General features: G+C 38.0%; 1 protein-coding gene across 6 annotated transcripts in view; it reads right to left on the bottom strand.

Annotated features, from left to right (window-relative positions):
* Positions 1 to 16,754, bottom strand: part of ITPR2 (inositol 1,4,5-trisphosphate receptor type 2) — a 563,179-nt gene that overhangs the window by 106,388 nt on the left and 440,037 nt on the right. For 5 of the 6 annotated variants that reach the window (XM_081483690.1, XM_081483688.1, XM_081483693.1 and 2 more), the window contains 3 exons: positions 15,259 to 15,366; positions 10,687 to 10,879; positions 8,016 to 8,141 (listed from right to left, as the gene is read on the bottom strand). In XM_081483690.1, the coding sequence (XP_081339816.1) occupies positions 8,016 to 8,141; positions 10,687 to 10,879; positions 15,259 to 15,366 (427 nt within the window). Of the gene's footprint in view, positions 1 to 8,011; positions 8,142 to 10,686; positions 10,880 to 15,258; positions 15,367 to 16,754 lie in introns of all 6 variants that reach the window. The other variant, XR_014051645.1, reaches the window with a different exon arrangement.

Raw genomic sequence — 16,754 nt, 5'->3', positions numbered from 1 at the left:
CCAAGTTTTTATATTATATTAAAGAATTCAGAATGCACACTCTCTAGTTTTTAATGAAATAGACCTAAGCTTTAACTGTTAAAACACACAAGTGCATTTATGTGTATGAATACATAGGTATACGTGTGTATTTCTCAACTTCTAAAAATAACATTCAGCTATTTACTTCATCAGAAAACCAAAACTCCAAATGTTTCAAAACTAAACTCCATTGCAACAAAAGTTTCTTTAGAAATGGCCCCAGAAGGGGTTTATAAATACATTTCATTTTTTAAAAAGGACAGTTCATTGATGTTTGCACTGACATGTGGATTCGAGGAATCCCCCTCTGAAAGTTAAGTGATGCTATATTTGCAGAAGTAAATTAAGGGGGGAACACTCTTGGGCTGATTAGACCTCAAACATGTGTGTTCAGGCTGATGAAGTCAGAGAGGAAACAACAAAACTGCGACTTTCCACTAGTTCAGGTAAGTCATTTGGAATCAGGCACCAAACTCATATCTTGTCCTGTTAAATTATTATCAAGTTCTTATGGTGGCTTAGGGGTAAAGAATCTGCCTGCCAATGCAGGAGACATGGGTTCAATTCCTGTTCCAGGAAGATCCCACATGCCTCTGAGCTACTAAGCCCTTGTGCCACAACTAGTGAGTCTGTGCTCTAGAGTCTGGGAGTCCAAGTGCCGCAACTACTGAAGCCTGCATGCTCTGCAACAACAGAAGCCACCACAATGAGAAGCTCTCTCACTGCCATGAAGAGTAGCCCCTGCTCGCCACAACTAAAGAAAGCCTGTGAGCAGCAATGGAGACCCAGCACAGCCAAAAATAAAGTTTAAAAACTGTTTTTAAGTTATAGATTCAGAATGTAAAATACCCATTCTTTAATGAAACACACCTAAACTTTCACTGTTAAAACACACAAGTGTATTTACATATATATATGTGTGTGTGTGTGTGTGTGTGTGAAAGTCAAAGCGTTAGTTGCTTAGTCGTGTCGACTCTTTGCAACTCCATGGACCCGCCAGGCTCCTCTGTCCATAGAATTCTCCAGACAAGAATACTGAAGTGGGTAGCCATTCCCCCCTCTGGGGGATCTTCCTGACCCAGGGATCGAACCCAAGTCACTTACATCTCCTGCGTTGGCAGGCAGGTTCTTTACCACTAGTGCCACCTGGGAAGCACCAATATTTGTTGACTATAAACAGAAACAATCTGTGAGCTCGTTTTGAGTAAGCCAATCTCTAGTTACAAATTCCCCAAGTTGTGGAGCTTCACTCTTTAGTAAAACCGCCAACATCTTTGCACACTTAACTCTCATCCAATCACTAGATTCTTTGGTATAATTCATAAGCAATGTCTTGGTGTGACATTATTATTGTAAAAGTCTCAACTTTGGCACTGCTAGTCACACTGTGCATTGTCACTAATGCCTGATAAGCTAACCACAACTTGACCACCCTTTCTCAGACAGTATCTGGCTTGCTGGGATTTCCTCTTGATCCAATAAGAAATTATAACCATGAACTTAAAACTGAATATTTGATCCCTTTGTAGAGAGAACTCAAACAGTGTCTAGCTTAGTACCTTGCACATAGTTTAATGTTAAATATGTATTTGTGAAGAGTAAATAAATTTAAAAGTTACTTAAATGGCTATTTACACTATTGTCAACTGACAACAATTTGTAATTGTATTTTGTAAGAATGATCATATTGGTTTTTAGCTGAAGATTTGATCTTCAGCTAGAAAAATAAACTGAAATCCTCTGACAAACTTTAGAAGACAGTAGACTGTCAAAGCCATTTTTTATCCATTAAGGGTGGAAAGAGGGGGCTGTCTTCTTGATATTTGTACTAATTTTCTATAATGATCATGTATTACTTTATAATAGAAAAAATTTAAGAATGCGCTCTATACATTTTAAAATATTAGAGTATAACATTTGTCCTTAATAAAAGAAAATTCAAATAGAAACACTGGAGACTTCAATTCTACTCTCCTATCTACTTCACACTGACTTGTTTTAAGTGTACTTATAGCAGGGGTTCCCAACCCCTGGGTGACAAACCAGTACTGGGCGAGTGAAGCTTCATCTGTATTTACAGCCACTCTCCATAGCTCACATCCCATGGTCCAGGGAAAAATTGTCTTCTATGAAACTGGTCCCTGGTGCCAAAAAGGTTGTGTGTGCATGCTAAGTCGCTTCAGTCATGTCCAACTCTTTGCAACCCCAAGGACTATAGCCCATGAGGTTCCTCTGTCCATGGGATTCTCCAGGCAAGAATACTGGAGTGGGTTGCCAGGGCTTCCTCCAGGGAATCTTCCCAACTCAGGAATCAAACTATGTCTCCTGCATTGCAGGAAGATTCCTTACCCCTGAGGCACCAGGGAAGCCAAAAAGGTTGGGTACCGCTAACTTATACAACATGCTGCATCTTACTCTCCTCTCTCCACTCCTCTGCCTCCGGCAGAGACTTGTAAGAATTTCCCATTTCTCCCTCCTCAGTCTGGCTGACGCAGATTAGATAAATCTATGGGTGTTCTTTACTATTGTGTCTCATTCCTTTCTTCATCCTTTAACTAGACTATAAGCTCCTTGTGTGTTAGTCGCTCAGTCGTGTCTGATTCTTTGCGACCCCATGTACTATAGCCCGCCAGGCTCCCCTGTCCATGGGATTTTCCAGGCAAGAATACTGGAGTGGGTAGCCATTTCCTTCTCCAGGGGATCTTCCCAACCCAGCAATCAAACCCAGGTCTCCTGCATCGCAGGCATTCTTTACTCTCTGAGCCACCGGTGAAGCCCATAAGCTCCTTGAGAACAAGGTCAGTTTTCCCAGTGTTTGTATCTCTAGGGTCAAGCACAGTGTCTGGCATCCAGCCACACTCTAACAATGGTTGCTATTAAGGTGAATGAATTATAATCACCTTGAAGATTTATTTACTTTAACACAAAGCACTTAAGGGAAAAAGAATGACATCCCAAATTTGAACACAGTATTTTTTTTAAAAATCACATGCTAAATGGATATAAGAAGGCACAATTCTCTGCTAACCCCTCTGCCTTTGCCAAACTGGGCAGGGATGGTTGGCATGGCAACACTCAACTTCTGGGTTGACATCTCGGAGATTCCCTAGCATCGATAGCTATGGCTTAAGCCACAAGCAGCATGACCTCATTCCTTAACTTTGGCACAAGTTTCATTTTTAGAGAAACACATGTTAAGCATATAAACCAATCAACCAAACAAGGAAACCCACACCAAAATCTATAGCCACAGCAATAGGCCCTGGATTCTCGAAGAAATTCAAAGAAAGCTCTGCAAAGCCTGACTACTGAAGGAGATTATTTGCAGTAGGGCTTGGGAGGGTGGACGTCTTACAAGCTGGTACTCTGAGAATCACCTTCCACTAAGTATCTCCCTTTTATTATCATACGCTACTACCCTGGTTGAAGGCAGACACTGCTCTCTCAGCTAATATTATAACCTAAGTGTGAACCAGGTATCTGGACACAAGTGATTCCCACAAGCTCACTGTGTGTTCAGGCTGGAAAATACCCTTGGAGACAGCATACACAGCCCATTCCCCCCTGCTAGCTAGCCTCTCTGTCCTCACCTGACACATTAGCCAAACTGACTCCAGAGCAGCTTGTATTAGGATCTGGGGTTGGAAAAGATGGCCCGTTTGGACCACAGGTCTTTTTTTCTGGCTCAGGATTCACCAGGTGATTTTGTGATCAACTTCTACCCAGAATCCAGGAACCTTAGAGCTGGATGGAATCCTCATATTTACTTATTTTTTCTTTTTTAACTTTTTATTTTAGAACTCTTTCTGACTAATGTTATAGTTGTAAATATAATACAAAATTCTCATTGACTCTTTACCTGGCTTCCCCAAATATTGACACCTTACATAATCACACAACAAGGATCAATGTATGGAAATTAATATGATATATTACATTAATAGAGTTGGAACATAAAGAAGGCTGAGCACCACAGAACTGATGCTTTCAAATTGTGGTGCTGGAGAAGACTGTCGAGAGTCCCTGGACTGCAAGGAGATCAAACCAGTCAATCCTAAAGGAAATCAATCCTGAATATTTGTTGCAAGGGCTGATGTTGAAGCTGAAGCTCCAATACTTTGGCTACTTGATGTGAAGAGCTGACTCACTGGAAAAGACTCTGATGTTGGAAAAGATTGAAGGCAACAGGAGAAGGGGACAGCAGAGGATGAGATGGTTAGATACCATCACTGATGCTATGGACATGACTTTGAATAAACTCCAGGAGATAGTGGAGGACAGAGGAGCCTGGTGTGCTGCAGTCCATGGGGTCACAAAGAGTGGGACACTTAGTGACTGAACAACAACCGCTTTAATCTACAGACCTTTATTCAAAGTTCATGAACTGCCCAAGTGATGTCTTTTTTTCTGAATCAGGATCACACATTGCATTTAGCTGTCATGTCTCTTAGTCTCTTTTAATTCCTCAGTACTTCTTTGACTTCACATGCTTCAAGAGTACTGCCCAATTATTTTGTAGAATATTTCTCATTCTGGATTTGTCTGAAATTTCCTCACTTCATGCATTTTTGTCAACAGATGCCATATTCTTGTCAGCACATCATGTCAACAGGCACCTGATGTTGCTGTGTCTCTTCACTGGTGACATTAACATTAATCACATAATTAAAGTGATTTCTCCACTTTAAAGTCACTCTCATAATAAGTATATTATGGGGAAATAGTTTGACTATGTCAATATCCTGTTTCTCATTATACTTTCTCATCTAACACTTATCTATTAATTTTAGCATTCACTGATGATTATTACTATTATATGGTATTAGCCAAATAGCAACATTTTATTTCTATTACTCCTTCTACACTGATTAACAGGAATACTATTGTAAGGAAGAGCTTTCTCGTCTACCAATATGGATTCCCGGATTCTTATTTTATTCTGCGGGTTATTATGTATTACTGTAACTATTTTTATGTCAAAATTTCCAAAGACTTGGCCACTGGGAGACCTTTCAAGTTGAATCCTGTGTTCTTTGACACATTCCCACCATTTTTTGTAGCACTTTTTGGAAGGAATCTTAATGATCAACTAATTCATCTTTAAATCATCTCAAAGCGTCCCAGCCAAGGAGTCATCCAGGCTATGCTTGACAAAATCCAGCATTAGGGACTTGCGTGTCCAGCACAGAATTTACCTTCTTCAGCCAGTTCCGATGGCCAAGTACAGTAATCAGTCTTAACTTTGCTTTCTCAGCCTTCCCAGCTATGCGTAGCATGTAACTGAAGGTTGGAGGCTTAGCTAATCCTGATCAAAACTGCAACCTTATTCATGGAGCTATAATTAAATAACCCATCTAGAACTGTCATCAGATTACCCAAATGTAACCTTGGGGTTCCATACTGCCAAAATGGCAGCTCATGCTTCCCCTTCCCCCTTAGTGCCACACCCACACCCAGATACTTAAGAGTGAGCCTCCACCTTGGTTGCTGCTGTTAACCTCTATTCAGTCCTATCTAAAGAGTAAAGTGTACAGCTGCACCTGAGGAGGACACACCTTGTCTTCCTGCCTTGTTTTTGTTGGTCTTATTTCTTTCTGAGGCTGGAGCCTCATTCCCGATTTTACCATGTATGTGGTTTCAAGTTCTTGTTCAAGGACCAGTTGTATTAGTCACACCTCGGGAACTTGTTAAAAAGTATGTATTTCCAGACTCCCGAATTACTGGTCAAATCTTCCAAGGGAAGCCTCAAGTTCTTCATCCAGAAGGATGAAGTACTTACTTTATAGAATTGTCAGGAAGATTACATGGAATTATGTATGCCACGTGCTTAGCACTTTGCCTGATCCAATCTAAACGGTAAACAATAACAGGTGCTATTATTATCATTAGCAATACTATTACAACTGTTATTAGTCAGGCAAGTATGAAAAAATGTATCGGGTGCTTTACTTTCTCCTGAATGAGTAAAGAGCAGATGTTCAGAGGGGTACCCGTGCCCATCACCATCATATTTAACGTACAATAGATGGCAGCACAGGCTATATACTTTGGCTCTGGTGCTCTTGTAAGGTATATCATGGAATAGAACTTAGGGAAGATGATGTCCCTGTATAAAGGGGCACCTGTTATTGCCACACTTCTAACCTAATCATCCATGCAGAAAAGTCCAAGAGCACAAACAAATGCTCTAACCATCTATTCTGAGATCTGACATTCTTCTCTGGGCTTCCATCTCTTTATGTGTCAATGATGATTTGATATTAGATAATTTCCAAAACTACTTCTATATGTAAGACCTTATGCTCTATTTAACAGGATGCTACAATCTAGTTAGCATTCCATGTGCAGATGATACTAATTTATCATTTCAGGCTGGACTTCTCTCCTTACAAAAGTTATGTTCTTCTTTGCCAAGAGGGCTATCATCACTAAATGAGACTAAACACAGTGAAGAGAGCTGTTTCCACTTCCTGCTGTATTTGCAACTTCCCCACAATGGACGGCCAAATATTTGCTATGTTTTCATTGCTATTTAACTCACATATCTACTCCCTTGTCAAATATTCTTTTATTAGCACTGGTGTACCTTCTAAAAAAAATCAAACCTTTCTATAACTACTCAGATTATACCCAAAGGCTAGAACTTTGCTATCTGCCATCTGTAACAGACCTTAGAAATAGCAAATTACTTCTGCACTCCCATTTCCCTTCCTGCTCAGTCCCCTTCCTACTCACATCTGAAATAGGTTTAAATACCTCTTTCTCTTCTCATATCCTCCTTTCCACTGAGCTTCCCTTTGTAGTATTAATATTCACCTTGTAACAACAACAACTAAGCTTTATCAAATGATTAGTAGTAGTAGTGTTAATCGCTCAGTCGTGTGACCCCATGGACCACAGGCCACCAGGCTCCTCTGTCCGTGAAATTCTCCAGGCAAGAATACTGGAGTGGGTTGCCATTCCCTTCTCTAGGGGATCTCCCAACCCAGGGATCAAACCAGTGTTTCCTGCATTGCAAGCAGATTCTTTACTGTCTGAGCCACCAGGGAAGCCCAGATAAAATGTAAGTACTATGTAAATAGTTGAAGATAAGTGGCAAATTCAAGTTTTATTTTTTGGTATCATATGATTACTAGCTGCTATTCTTAATGCTTTACCTATGGCATCTCATTAAATTCTCACATAATCCTATAAACTGATGAGATACAAAAGCATCTTGTGGTTATTATTTGCTGGTATCTCTCATCCTGTCCTCTGAGCCATTCTTTCAATACCCATTCCAAAGTTATCTACCTGATTCTATACCAATCAGGATACAGATTGTGACATATTCTCCCATGTTCTTTTGCCAGATTTAAAGAAAACTTAATTTCCACAGCCTTTAGTGTACCTCTCCTATTATTTCCCGTTTCACTTAACATGGGATAATTTTTCTTGTCTTTGCTTTCGCAAAACCTCATGTATCAGCAGTTTGATAATATTAACTTCATGGTCAATATCCTTTGTGCTCTATTATTATAATCTGCCTTATGCTATACATTTAAAATTATTTTTCAAATTACCTGCAAGTTCACTGTAGAATCCTTAGACAATACCGAAAGCAAAGAAAAAAGGGTAAAATAGAGATTCTACTAAAGATAATCACAATCAACATTTTGGCATACATCTCTCACTTTCTCATGTATTTATATGATTGAAATGATACATAAAATGCTTTTGCTCACAAAATAAGGTAGAAATATTTTTTCTTGCCTTACTTATCAATATAGCTCTTCTAGCTCTTCTGTATATGAACTTCTTGAAAAATATTTATATTGACCATCATTTTCTGCCTATTATACTTACGATCATTCTGTTTCCAGTGAATAAAGAAAAGCTATTTAACAAGAATGAAATTGTTGTAACTGGGAAGGTCTAAATAGTTAAGGCACGCATCAAAAGTATTGCTTTTAGACTCTAAGATACTTTTCATTTAAAGACAGACAAGCACTTGCCTTCATCTCCATCGTCCCCAAATGGGTAGAAGAGAGCCACAGCTAAGTTGATGAACACAGCCAGGTTGAAGGAGATGCTCCCCCAAAGAGAAATATGCCTTGAGAACCAGAACAGGGCAGGATTACCTGGTGATAAAGAAGCACGGTGGGACAGAACAGAAAATGAATTTTGATTTCAATACCAAAGCCCTACTGAAATATCATCTTCCTAAATGCATTTTTGCAAACTACTATAAAAGCGTATATAAACAAACATTCAATGCAACTTATTTTAGAACATTTATCATCAATACCATAAAGGAGCTTTCCATATAATTCCTTCTTTTCTTTAGTCAGTTTACACCTAAGCCATTGTAGAAGGGTGAGTAATTCTGGTCAGAAAAGATGACTCTGGGTTAATTCTCTTTAATATATCCCTAGAGCAGGTTGGGGGAAGGCAGTTTAGCAGTCACTTGGGGCCCCTTTTAATGGAATGGTATATACTGCTGTGTAATTTAGTAATATCAATTAATTGGTCTCACTCCCCTGTCTTAAAAGTAAAATAAAACCCCCACCCTTTGCACAGATGTATCTCTGGTGAAAGTTTCAAATCACAGTCACAGTTACCTGAAACTCTGAAACTTAATAGCATGGCACAGCACTGCTTACTGGGAACTAGTGATTTATAATATTACCTAAGTTTTAAACCTTTATGCTTCCCAAGAACTTGGGTTTGCAACAGAAAAAGTAAGTGAAAGATACAACAAAAACTACCTATAAGTGGGAGAGCTTTTGCTGAATATTTCCAGAAATGGGATTCTGTGTCTGTCACCAGAAATGAATTGTTAGATGTATCTACTGAATAAAATTTACATAAGCCAAAACTCAGTTTCTTTCACCTCTCCTAAAAAACTGAACAGACATGTCATGCATACAAGTTTGTCACACAACATATTAAGGTCTTGCCCATTGTCTAACTCTTAATTGTTTAACATTAGATTTAAAATATTAACAGTCAATTGAGGGGAAAAGCCATCTCAATTTTCAAATAGAAATTTTAAGCTTTCAAAGTATGTTCTGTGAATTCCAATCTCAAGTCTGCTGCTTACTTATAAACTACACTTCCCTTCAGTACATCTTGTTTTTTTTCTCTTGGAATAGAACATTCCAACACTGGAGTAGGCTATGATTAGCTACGGCATTTAGTTGACTAATGTGTCATAAATTGTAAGCATTTGCATTTTCATCGTTCCTGAATTAGGAGTCCTCATTTTAAAAAGCAGAATATTAAGACAAAATTAGAAGATGTTGATACATACATTTGTAACAACAAATTCATCAAATGAATTCAATTCTGTCTAAAACCTCATCATAAGCTGCTTCCAAATTTGAAAAGTAAACTGTATATTGGAAATTATTTTAAGGTGGTTTTTTTTTTTGACAAATGACAAATATTTATCTCAAAAACACAGACTCCACAAGCACTAGCTAATTATCCAATCTACTGTTTGTCAGGAATAAAATGAATGATTTTCAAATTGAGTTTCTGTTATGTACTCTGAATGCCTAAGTTTCTTTGAATTCCATAAGGTTCTTTATGGGAAAGTGCTAAGGGAGAGTAATTTATTTTTTTCAAATATCCTGCTAAGAAAGTCTGACAATGCATGCTACAATCTTTATTCAAGGATGTTATGTCTCAAGCTCAACCAAATTCATAAACCATAATCATTGAAGTTCCCAGGAAACTAAATGATGCAACACTGTTGAATAGAAGTATTGAGAACATATGCCTGTTGTCTGGAAAATCTCTCCAATAGTCAGAAAAGACCTAATCAAAAGTTTTCCCCAACAATTTTTATTAAAAACTCATGATATTTCTCATCTGGGAAAATAAAGTTTATTTTAAAATTGAAAAATTTTTAATCCTTTTGTGGTCTTATTAAAAAACTTTTTATTATTTATTGGAGTGTAGTTGATTAACACGGTTGTGTTGATTTCAGGTGTACAGCAAAGTGACTCAGTTATACATATACACGTAGCTATTCTTTTTCAGGTTGTTTTCCCATTTTGGTTGTTACATAATATTTCCAAATAGACTTAAACCTGAGAAATAAGTAATGGGAACTATATGACGGTAACTTTTAAGTGTTACATTATAACCTTGCCCGATTTGAATACAAGTGTCACACAATTTTTACTTCGACTTCGCAAGATTCATATATGTTGTAAAAAGGAATGAGTTTCAGAAAAAACACTAAACAGCTTACCTGATCATAAGACCACAGATACAAGAGGACAAGCAAGCCTATGCCAGGGTCTCTCCACTCCATTCACTGATGGCTAAGGCCAGTCAAGGCCTATTAATGGACTTCAAACCTGCAGCTGCTCCACAGCTGAAACCCACAGCTGCAATCTTGGATGTCATAATATTTGTAAAACTATAGGATCAGTACTAAAAGACGATCTAATTAGTCAGAACCTTCTATGTTCCTTAAGCCACAGGTGTCTTGGCTCCAACTGTAGACAGAGCTTACATGCTTAAGCTTATAAGTGACTTCAGTAACATCAGACAGCAAGAAATTAAGAGCCAATTGAAGTGAACAATGTCATGTATCCCAAAGTACTGGTGTATCTATCATTATGCTCAAAACATTTTCATGATGCTCAGATCATTTTGGCTCGTTGTACTTACTCCTGATTTTCTTCTGCCACTTCATCTCATTGTAGAGATCTTCAGTTTGCTGGAAAAAGTCATTCACTTTACTTCCCTGTTCATCCCTCTCCGTGGTGTTGAATACGCGACACTTGGATTCTCGCGTGAGGTATTCACATATGTTGGGGACAGGAAATACTATTTGTTCCATTGTTCTGTCATGCCGAACAATCTGAAAAACATTAATTCGCATTTGTTTTAAACTTTGGAGAATCTTAGACTACTCTCTGTTTTTAGCATGACTTCAATAATGATACTTTATGAATTCAGCTATGAAAAAATGCCAACTTGAAATATCTGAAATAGTCCTGTATATTATTCCTTTTAAATGAGAGGAATTAACCAGACTAATGTATCATAAGTATTATACTTCACCGTAAATAACAAAAACCAACATCTTTATTCTTTCTCGATTAACATTAAACTCTTGCCACCCATTTTTAATCTTCATGAAGTACATCAGAGAACTAGAACTAAGAGGGTCTTCACTGCGAAGTGGCTGGCTACGTAACCTTAAGCACAGCACTTGTTATATTTTTATCCTGCTCTTAGCCTGTTCTTCCTAAAAATGGCTACTGGGGAACAGATGACATATTCAACATAATGTGCCCTGAGTTCTACAGAGAAAAATGTTTTATGTCATTAAAATGTTTTTCTGATAATGGCAAACATATTTTTGTGTGTAACATTCATTCAAGCATACACTCAGATGTAAATATTTTTTGTTTTGAACTTCTCTAATTTAGTATTGGTAACAGTTTGTTGTTTAGTTGCTGAGTCGTATCTGACTCTTTGTGACCCCCGGACTCTGTCCATGGAGTTCTCAGGCAAGAATACTGGAGTGGGTTGCCATTTCCTTCTCTAGGGGATCTTCCTAGACCAGGGATCAAACCTGCATCTCCTGCATTGGCAGGTGCACTAGGCCACCTGGGAAGCCCTGATCACAGTTTAGCTTTAGACAGAAAAACAAGTTAAATGATTTCATAGAGTCTCTATGTCACAAGGGTTCATGCAGACTACTTGTCAAGGTTCATATTTATATACTCTATCTAGCCCTCAAAAATTAATCAGAAATTAGTCTAAGCTAAAAGAGTCATTCTATTTCCCTCTGCTACTGACTGGTATGGTGATGAGCACTTGACCTATTTCTGGAAAATGAGGCATAAGGAGAAATATCCTGGGGCTAGAGGTGCTCTCAAGGGAGATTTTGCTTTTAGAAAAGACAGAAAGCCATATGAGACAAACAAAAAATCAAGTATACAACACAAAAGCTCTTTTTCATCAGTGCCCTCTTTCTCCCTGCTTAGAAGAAAGGTGATAATGCTACTTGAAATTTTGGCAGCCATTTTGCAACCATGAGGTGAGATAGCATCCACATAATAAGAAAGACTTAGCTGAAAATATGGAAAAGGTCTGAGTGTTTTAAGACATCACTGCGTCATTGAATCAATTATAGAACTACTAGTACCTCCAGACTTCCCATTATGAGGGAAAATCAAACATTTTTATTGTTTAAAAACTGTTAGCCTGGTATTTTGTTACTTGTAATTGAAGCTATTGTAAATGATATGTTATATATACAAACCACATACTAGAATACTATCATAAAACAAAGAAGAAATCTGTAGTGGTAGATAAAAATTCTTGGAACATAGGTTAAAAAAAATCAATCATACAAAATAAGAATTGGAAGTATTTGGTATGGTAAGCAACTACATGGGAAAAAATGGTTTACTGGTTCCAACAGTGTTAAACATTAAAAAAAAAACTCCAGATGCATTTAAGAAATAATGTCCTGATGACTATAAGCCAAGCTTTTCAGCCCCTTTGTGCATGCTATGTTTGATCCTGGTTGTTACATTTTACAAAGGACACTGACAGACTAGAGGGAGTACTGAAAGAGATGGGGATGTGTTAACAGCAAAAAGCCAAAAAAGGGATACTTTTTTCAATACACTTATACCACACATGCTTATTCAGGCCTTAGGTGAGGAGTCCTGGGAAATTCAAAGTGAAAAAGCATGAACCCCAATCTATAAAGGCTTGCAATTTTGTAATCACGATGGCACCTCAAATGTCTGAACCAAGCTATCATGGTGACAGGGGAGCAAACATTCTGAACAGTAGGCAAACACGAAAGTGGGCTGGAGTGCATGTGTTATCAAAAAATAACTTTCTAATCATTAGCTATTCCAAATCAGATGTTTCCTCCTGAAGTAGTGAGATGGCTATCACAGGAAGAATTTAAAGCAGAAATAGGATCATTGCAAAGCAATTCCTCCTTGGACTGGTGAACAGACTATGTAACCCATAAGGTCCTTCCCCAGAGTCTTTGAGCCTATAACATATAGTCAAGCTATTATTTTCAACAATACTCATTATTCTGAGGCTACACTTCAAGAACAGGTTTAGTATTGGAAATAAAAGGGTGATTAAGAGCAGTCCCTGCCTCAAGTAGGGGGCCAGCGACCCAGAAGAAGCTAACTATATTCCAACATGACACCTTAAAAAAACAAAATGATCAAAATGCCTGTGGGAGTATAGTGGGATAAAATAAATGAATGTGGAGGTGATATAAGCTGGTCTTTGAATGAGCATGAGGTTGGTCAACATGAAGAATTTAGATCATCAGTCCAGATTATTCCTTTGAACCCTTAACTTCTATATCCAGCTTCATGCATTCCTCAAGTCACCTCAAATTCAGTCTATCCAAGAATCAACAAATGACCTTCTGGAACATTTGAACTGCCAAAGTTAGGATCCTTGTGCATAACACCAACTTCTGTCCATTTATTTAAACCATAAGCCCAGGGGGCATCCTTTTCCCCAGTGTTTCCCTCACCTTACACGCAGAATCCAACATCAAGCATCAAGCCCTGTGTGTATGTATATGTGTGTGATACAATACATAGTGTCTCTTTACTCCAATCTGTCATCTTCAGTACCACCATCTCTCTCTTTCCTATCTTCCTATCTCATCTACTTGCATTCCTTGCCTCATTCCCTTTTCCAGTCCTTTCCCCAAACAGCAATTTGAGTAATCTTTGAAAAGAATCGTTACCTTTCCTATGTTCTTTCTGTTTCCCTTCATTCAATTCTACCTGGAATTCCACGCCCAAACTTCAGTAGAAAGAAACCTCTACTCAATCTTTTAATATATATTTTATGACAACCTTCTCTGTGAAATCTACCCTGAAATACCTCAGGCACAGTTAACTACTATTTTCTCTAAATATCCTTGGCCTTTGTTTATACAATTACTACACAGAATGATATTCTCTATGTGTATGTAACTGGTAGAGAGTAAAGTCAGTAAACATTTACAGAATGTATGTATTCACAGCTAAATCTCTCCTCACTGCTGAAAACCCACAAAAGTCCAACTCCAACCACAGTCCCCAGTTCTCACAGAGAGGTATTAATTCAACCCCTATCTCTGGCCCACCTACTATTCCATCTATTCCTGATATTCTCTTCTAATTACTAACCTTGTTCTTTGGCCTCTGGGACCTTCCATAGAACCTTGGTGGTTTGATGATCTATTTGTATCAATTTTTCTGGCTTCCTAACTTTGCCAGCTTCTCAGCACCTAAGCACCTGAGATAGTGAGCAATGTTTTTGCTGTGGGTGCAAAAACCCCAGCTCGTGGGTTGCACTAGGTCATGTCTCCCACCAAAGCTATTAATGTTCATAAATGTGAGCAAGGGATCCACTTTATAACACAATGTAATAATGATCATTACTGCAAAGGTTTGGCAACAGTAAACAAGAAGGTACAGTGATTATGTACCCTGAGAGTTAACAGCAGTAATGCCATTGTGCACTCTGCTGAAAACTAAAAAATATCTGCCAAAGTGGATGAATGCATGAATGTAAATTACCTTGACAGGCGTCAACTATTCTACTCACTTCTGCCTGATCATCTCTGCCAACCAGTGTCAAAATGATACCATAGCTAGTAAATGACAGCCAGATGGGTCTCACAACACATAATGATTAAGGCCATGTTGACCCACACCTCCTGAACTGCCAGCAGCCCTTAAATAAGGGCTCATTTATGGGGGCAGAGCACAACTGCTGCAGACTGAAATGGAAACTGTTAAACCATTTCAAGTCCATGCTATCAATATGAAAACTTTACTAGTGCCTTCTGTTTTCCCCACCCTTCTGTACACTTTCTTACACAGAGAACTCTTCTTTAATAAGCCTTCCACAGTTTTTTAAAAGAAACAATTTCTTGAATGACAGAATCCATTATAATAATCCTGTCTCTAAAATATCTTCCAGGACCAAAAGAAAACAAAAACAAATTTATTAATTACAAAAGAGAATTTACATATAGTTCTGGTCAAAAAAGAAAGACAATTTTGAAAGACGTGCACATTGATTTCTTATAGACCACCCCTCACATCTCCTCTTTTGGTATATATGTTGATACTTTCACAGTTTACATCACTCAATTCTACGTCATTGTTCTAGGAAACAATTACGAAAATGGTCTGAAAGAGAAAGTAAACATATCTTTTCACAGTTGGACCCACTGATGGTTACCTCGATCTGTGCGGTATGGTTGGCATAATACTTCAAGGCTTCATCTCCATCATCTGGATCAGATCCTGGTTTGAGCATCTGCTGTAAAAGTTTGTTGTGGCGGGCCAACTAAGGGGAAAAGTGAGAAAAATGTTTTAGTTCTTTTTTCCCCCCTTTACTGAGGACAGACTTTGAAAATACTTTATCCACTTTAATACAGAGCTTCACAGTTCTGGGACTAATGGCAATTAATTCCATTTCAGGAGAGCATGTCTATCTGTAAGGCACAAACAATGACATCACTATAGCAATCTTGCATTTTTATTTGGTGATATAGGTTCTTAGCAAGGGCTTCCCATGTGGCACAGTGGTAAAGAATACACCTGCAAATGCAGGAGACACAGGTTTCATCCCTGGGTGGGAAAATCTCCTGGAGCAGGAAATGGCAACCCACTCAGTGTTCTTGCTTGGAAAATTCCATGGACAGAAGAGCCTGGTGGGCTACAGTTATGGGGTTGCAAGGAGTCAGACACGACTGAGAATGCACACATGCATGCATGCTTTTAGCAGGTGACCACGTCTTGCCCAGAGTAGGTATTTAGTTACTATTGTTGATTAAATATATATCTCCAATAAATGTATAATTGTGCCAAGAAGAAGAAAAGCCCACAATGATATATAATTGATACTCCTTATAATAAATTTAGACTACATGTACACATAAAATAACTTGATGAATACTGTGATAGTTCAATGAGTAGTGGTACCAATATAAATGGCAGCTTTTTATATGCACATAAATAGGTATCTATATTTCCTATAGCATCTAATCAAAGCTCTACAATTAGCAGTTTGTACTAAAATCCTATGCTTCTGCATAGTCAGATGTCAAAATTGCTGTTTTATGAGTACAGAGCTCAGTTTTATTAGGATTGAAACCAAACATTTAAAACACAAAAATTTCATTATAAATTATCTTAAATGGTTGTCAATAGAACTAATGTTTCTCTCTCATTTGAATGTCTATGGCCTTTGTTGGTCAGTTCTCTCACTTTGTAGATAACTAATACATATTGCCTTCAGATAGCTCTTTTATGGTTGTCTTGAACAATCTCTAAAAACCTCATAATGTCTTTAACCTTTCAGATTTTCTATTAAGCCCTAAGTTCCCTGAGGGCTTCTGGTAACAAAACTCTGACATATAATTCTTTTATTCCTAGCACCATTCCTATCTCTTACTCTGTGCCAGACACTATCCTAAACATTTAGGTACATGAATGCACGTGAACCTAGTAAGAAATCCTGGGGTAAGCACTATTATCCCCATTTTACAGACAGGAAAACTGAGGCACAGAATATTTAAGGAACTTGTCTGTGAGAACATAGCTTTCGAGCTAATGATAGATCCAGTATTGAACTCAAACAGCATGGTTCCAGAATCAATACCTTCATCAACATGAAAGAGCAATAGATAAGTCTTTGTATTATTCATTCAATGTTATTATAAATTATGGGTA

The sequence above is a fragment of the Giraffa tippelskirchi genome, chromosome 4, assembly GCF_054371585.1.
Source record: "Giraffa tippelskirchi isolate mGirTip1 chromosome 4, T2T-mGirTip1v1.2.pri, whole genome shotgun sequence".
Lineage (NCBI taxonomy): Eukaryota > Metazoa > Chordata > Mammalia > Artiodactyla > Giraffidae > Giraffa > Giraffa tippelskirchi.
Note: the sequence above shows the minus strand (reverse complement) of the source record. Positions and strands in the feature narration are given on the sequence as shown.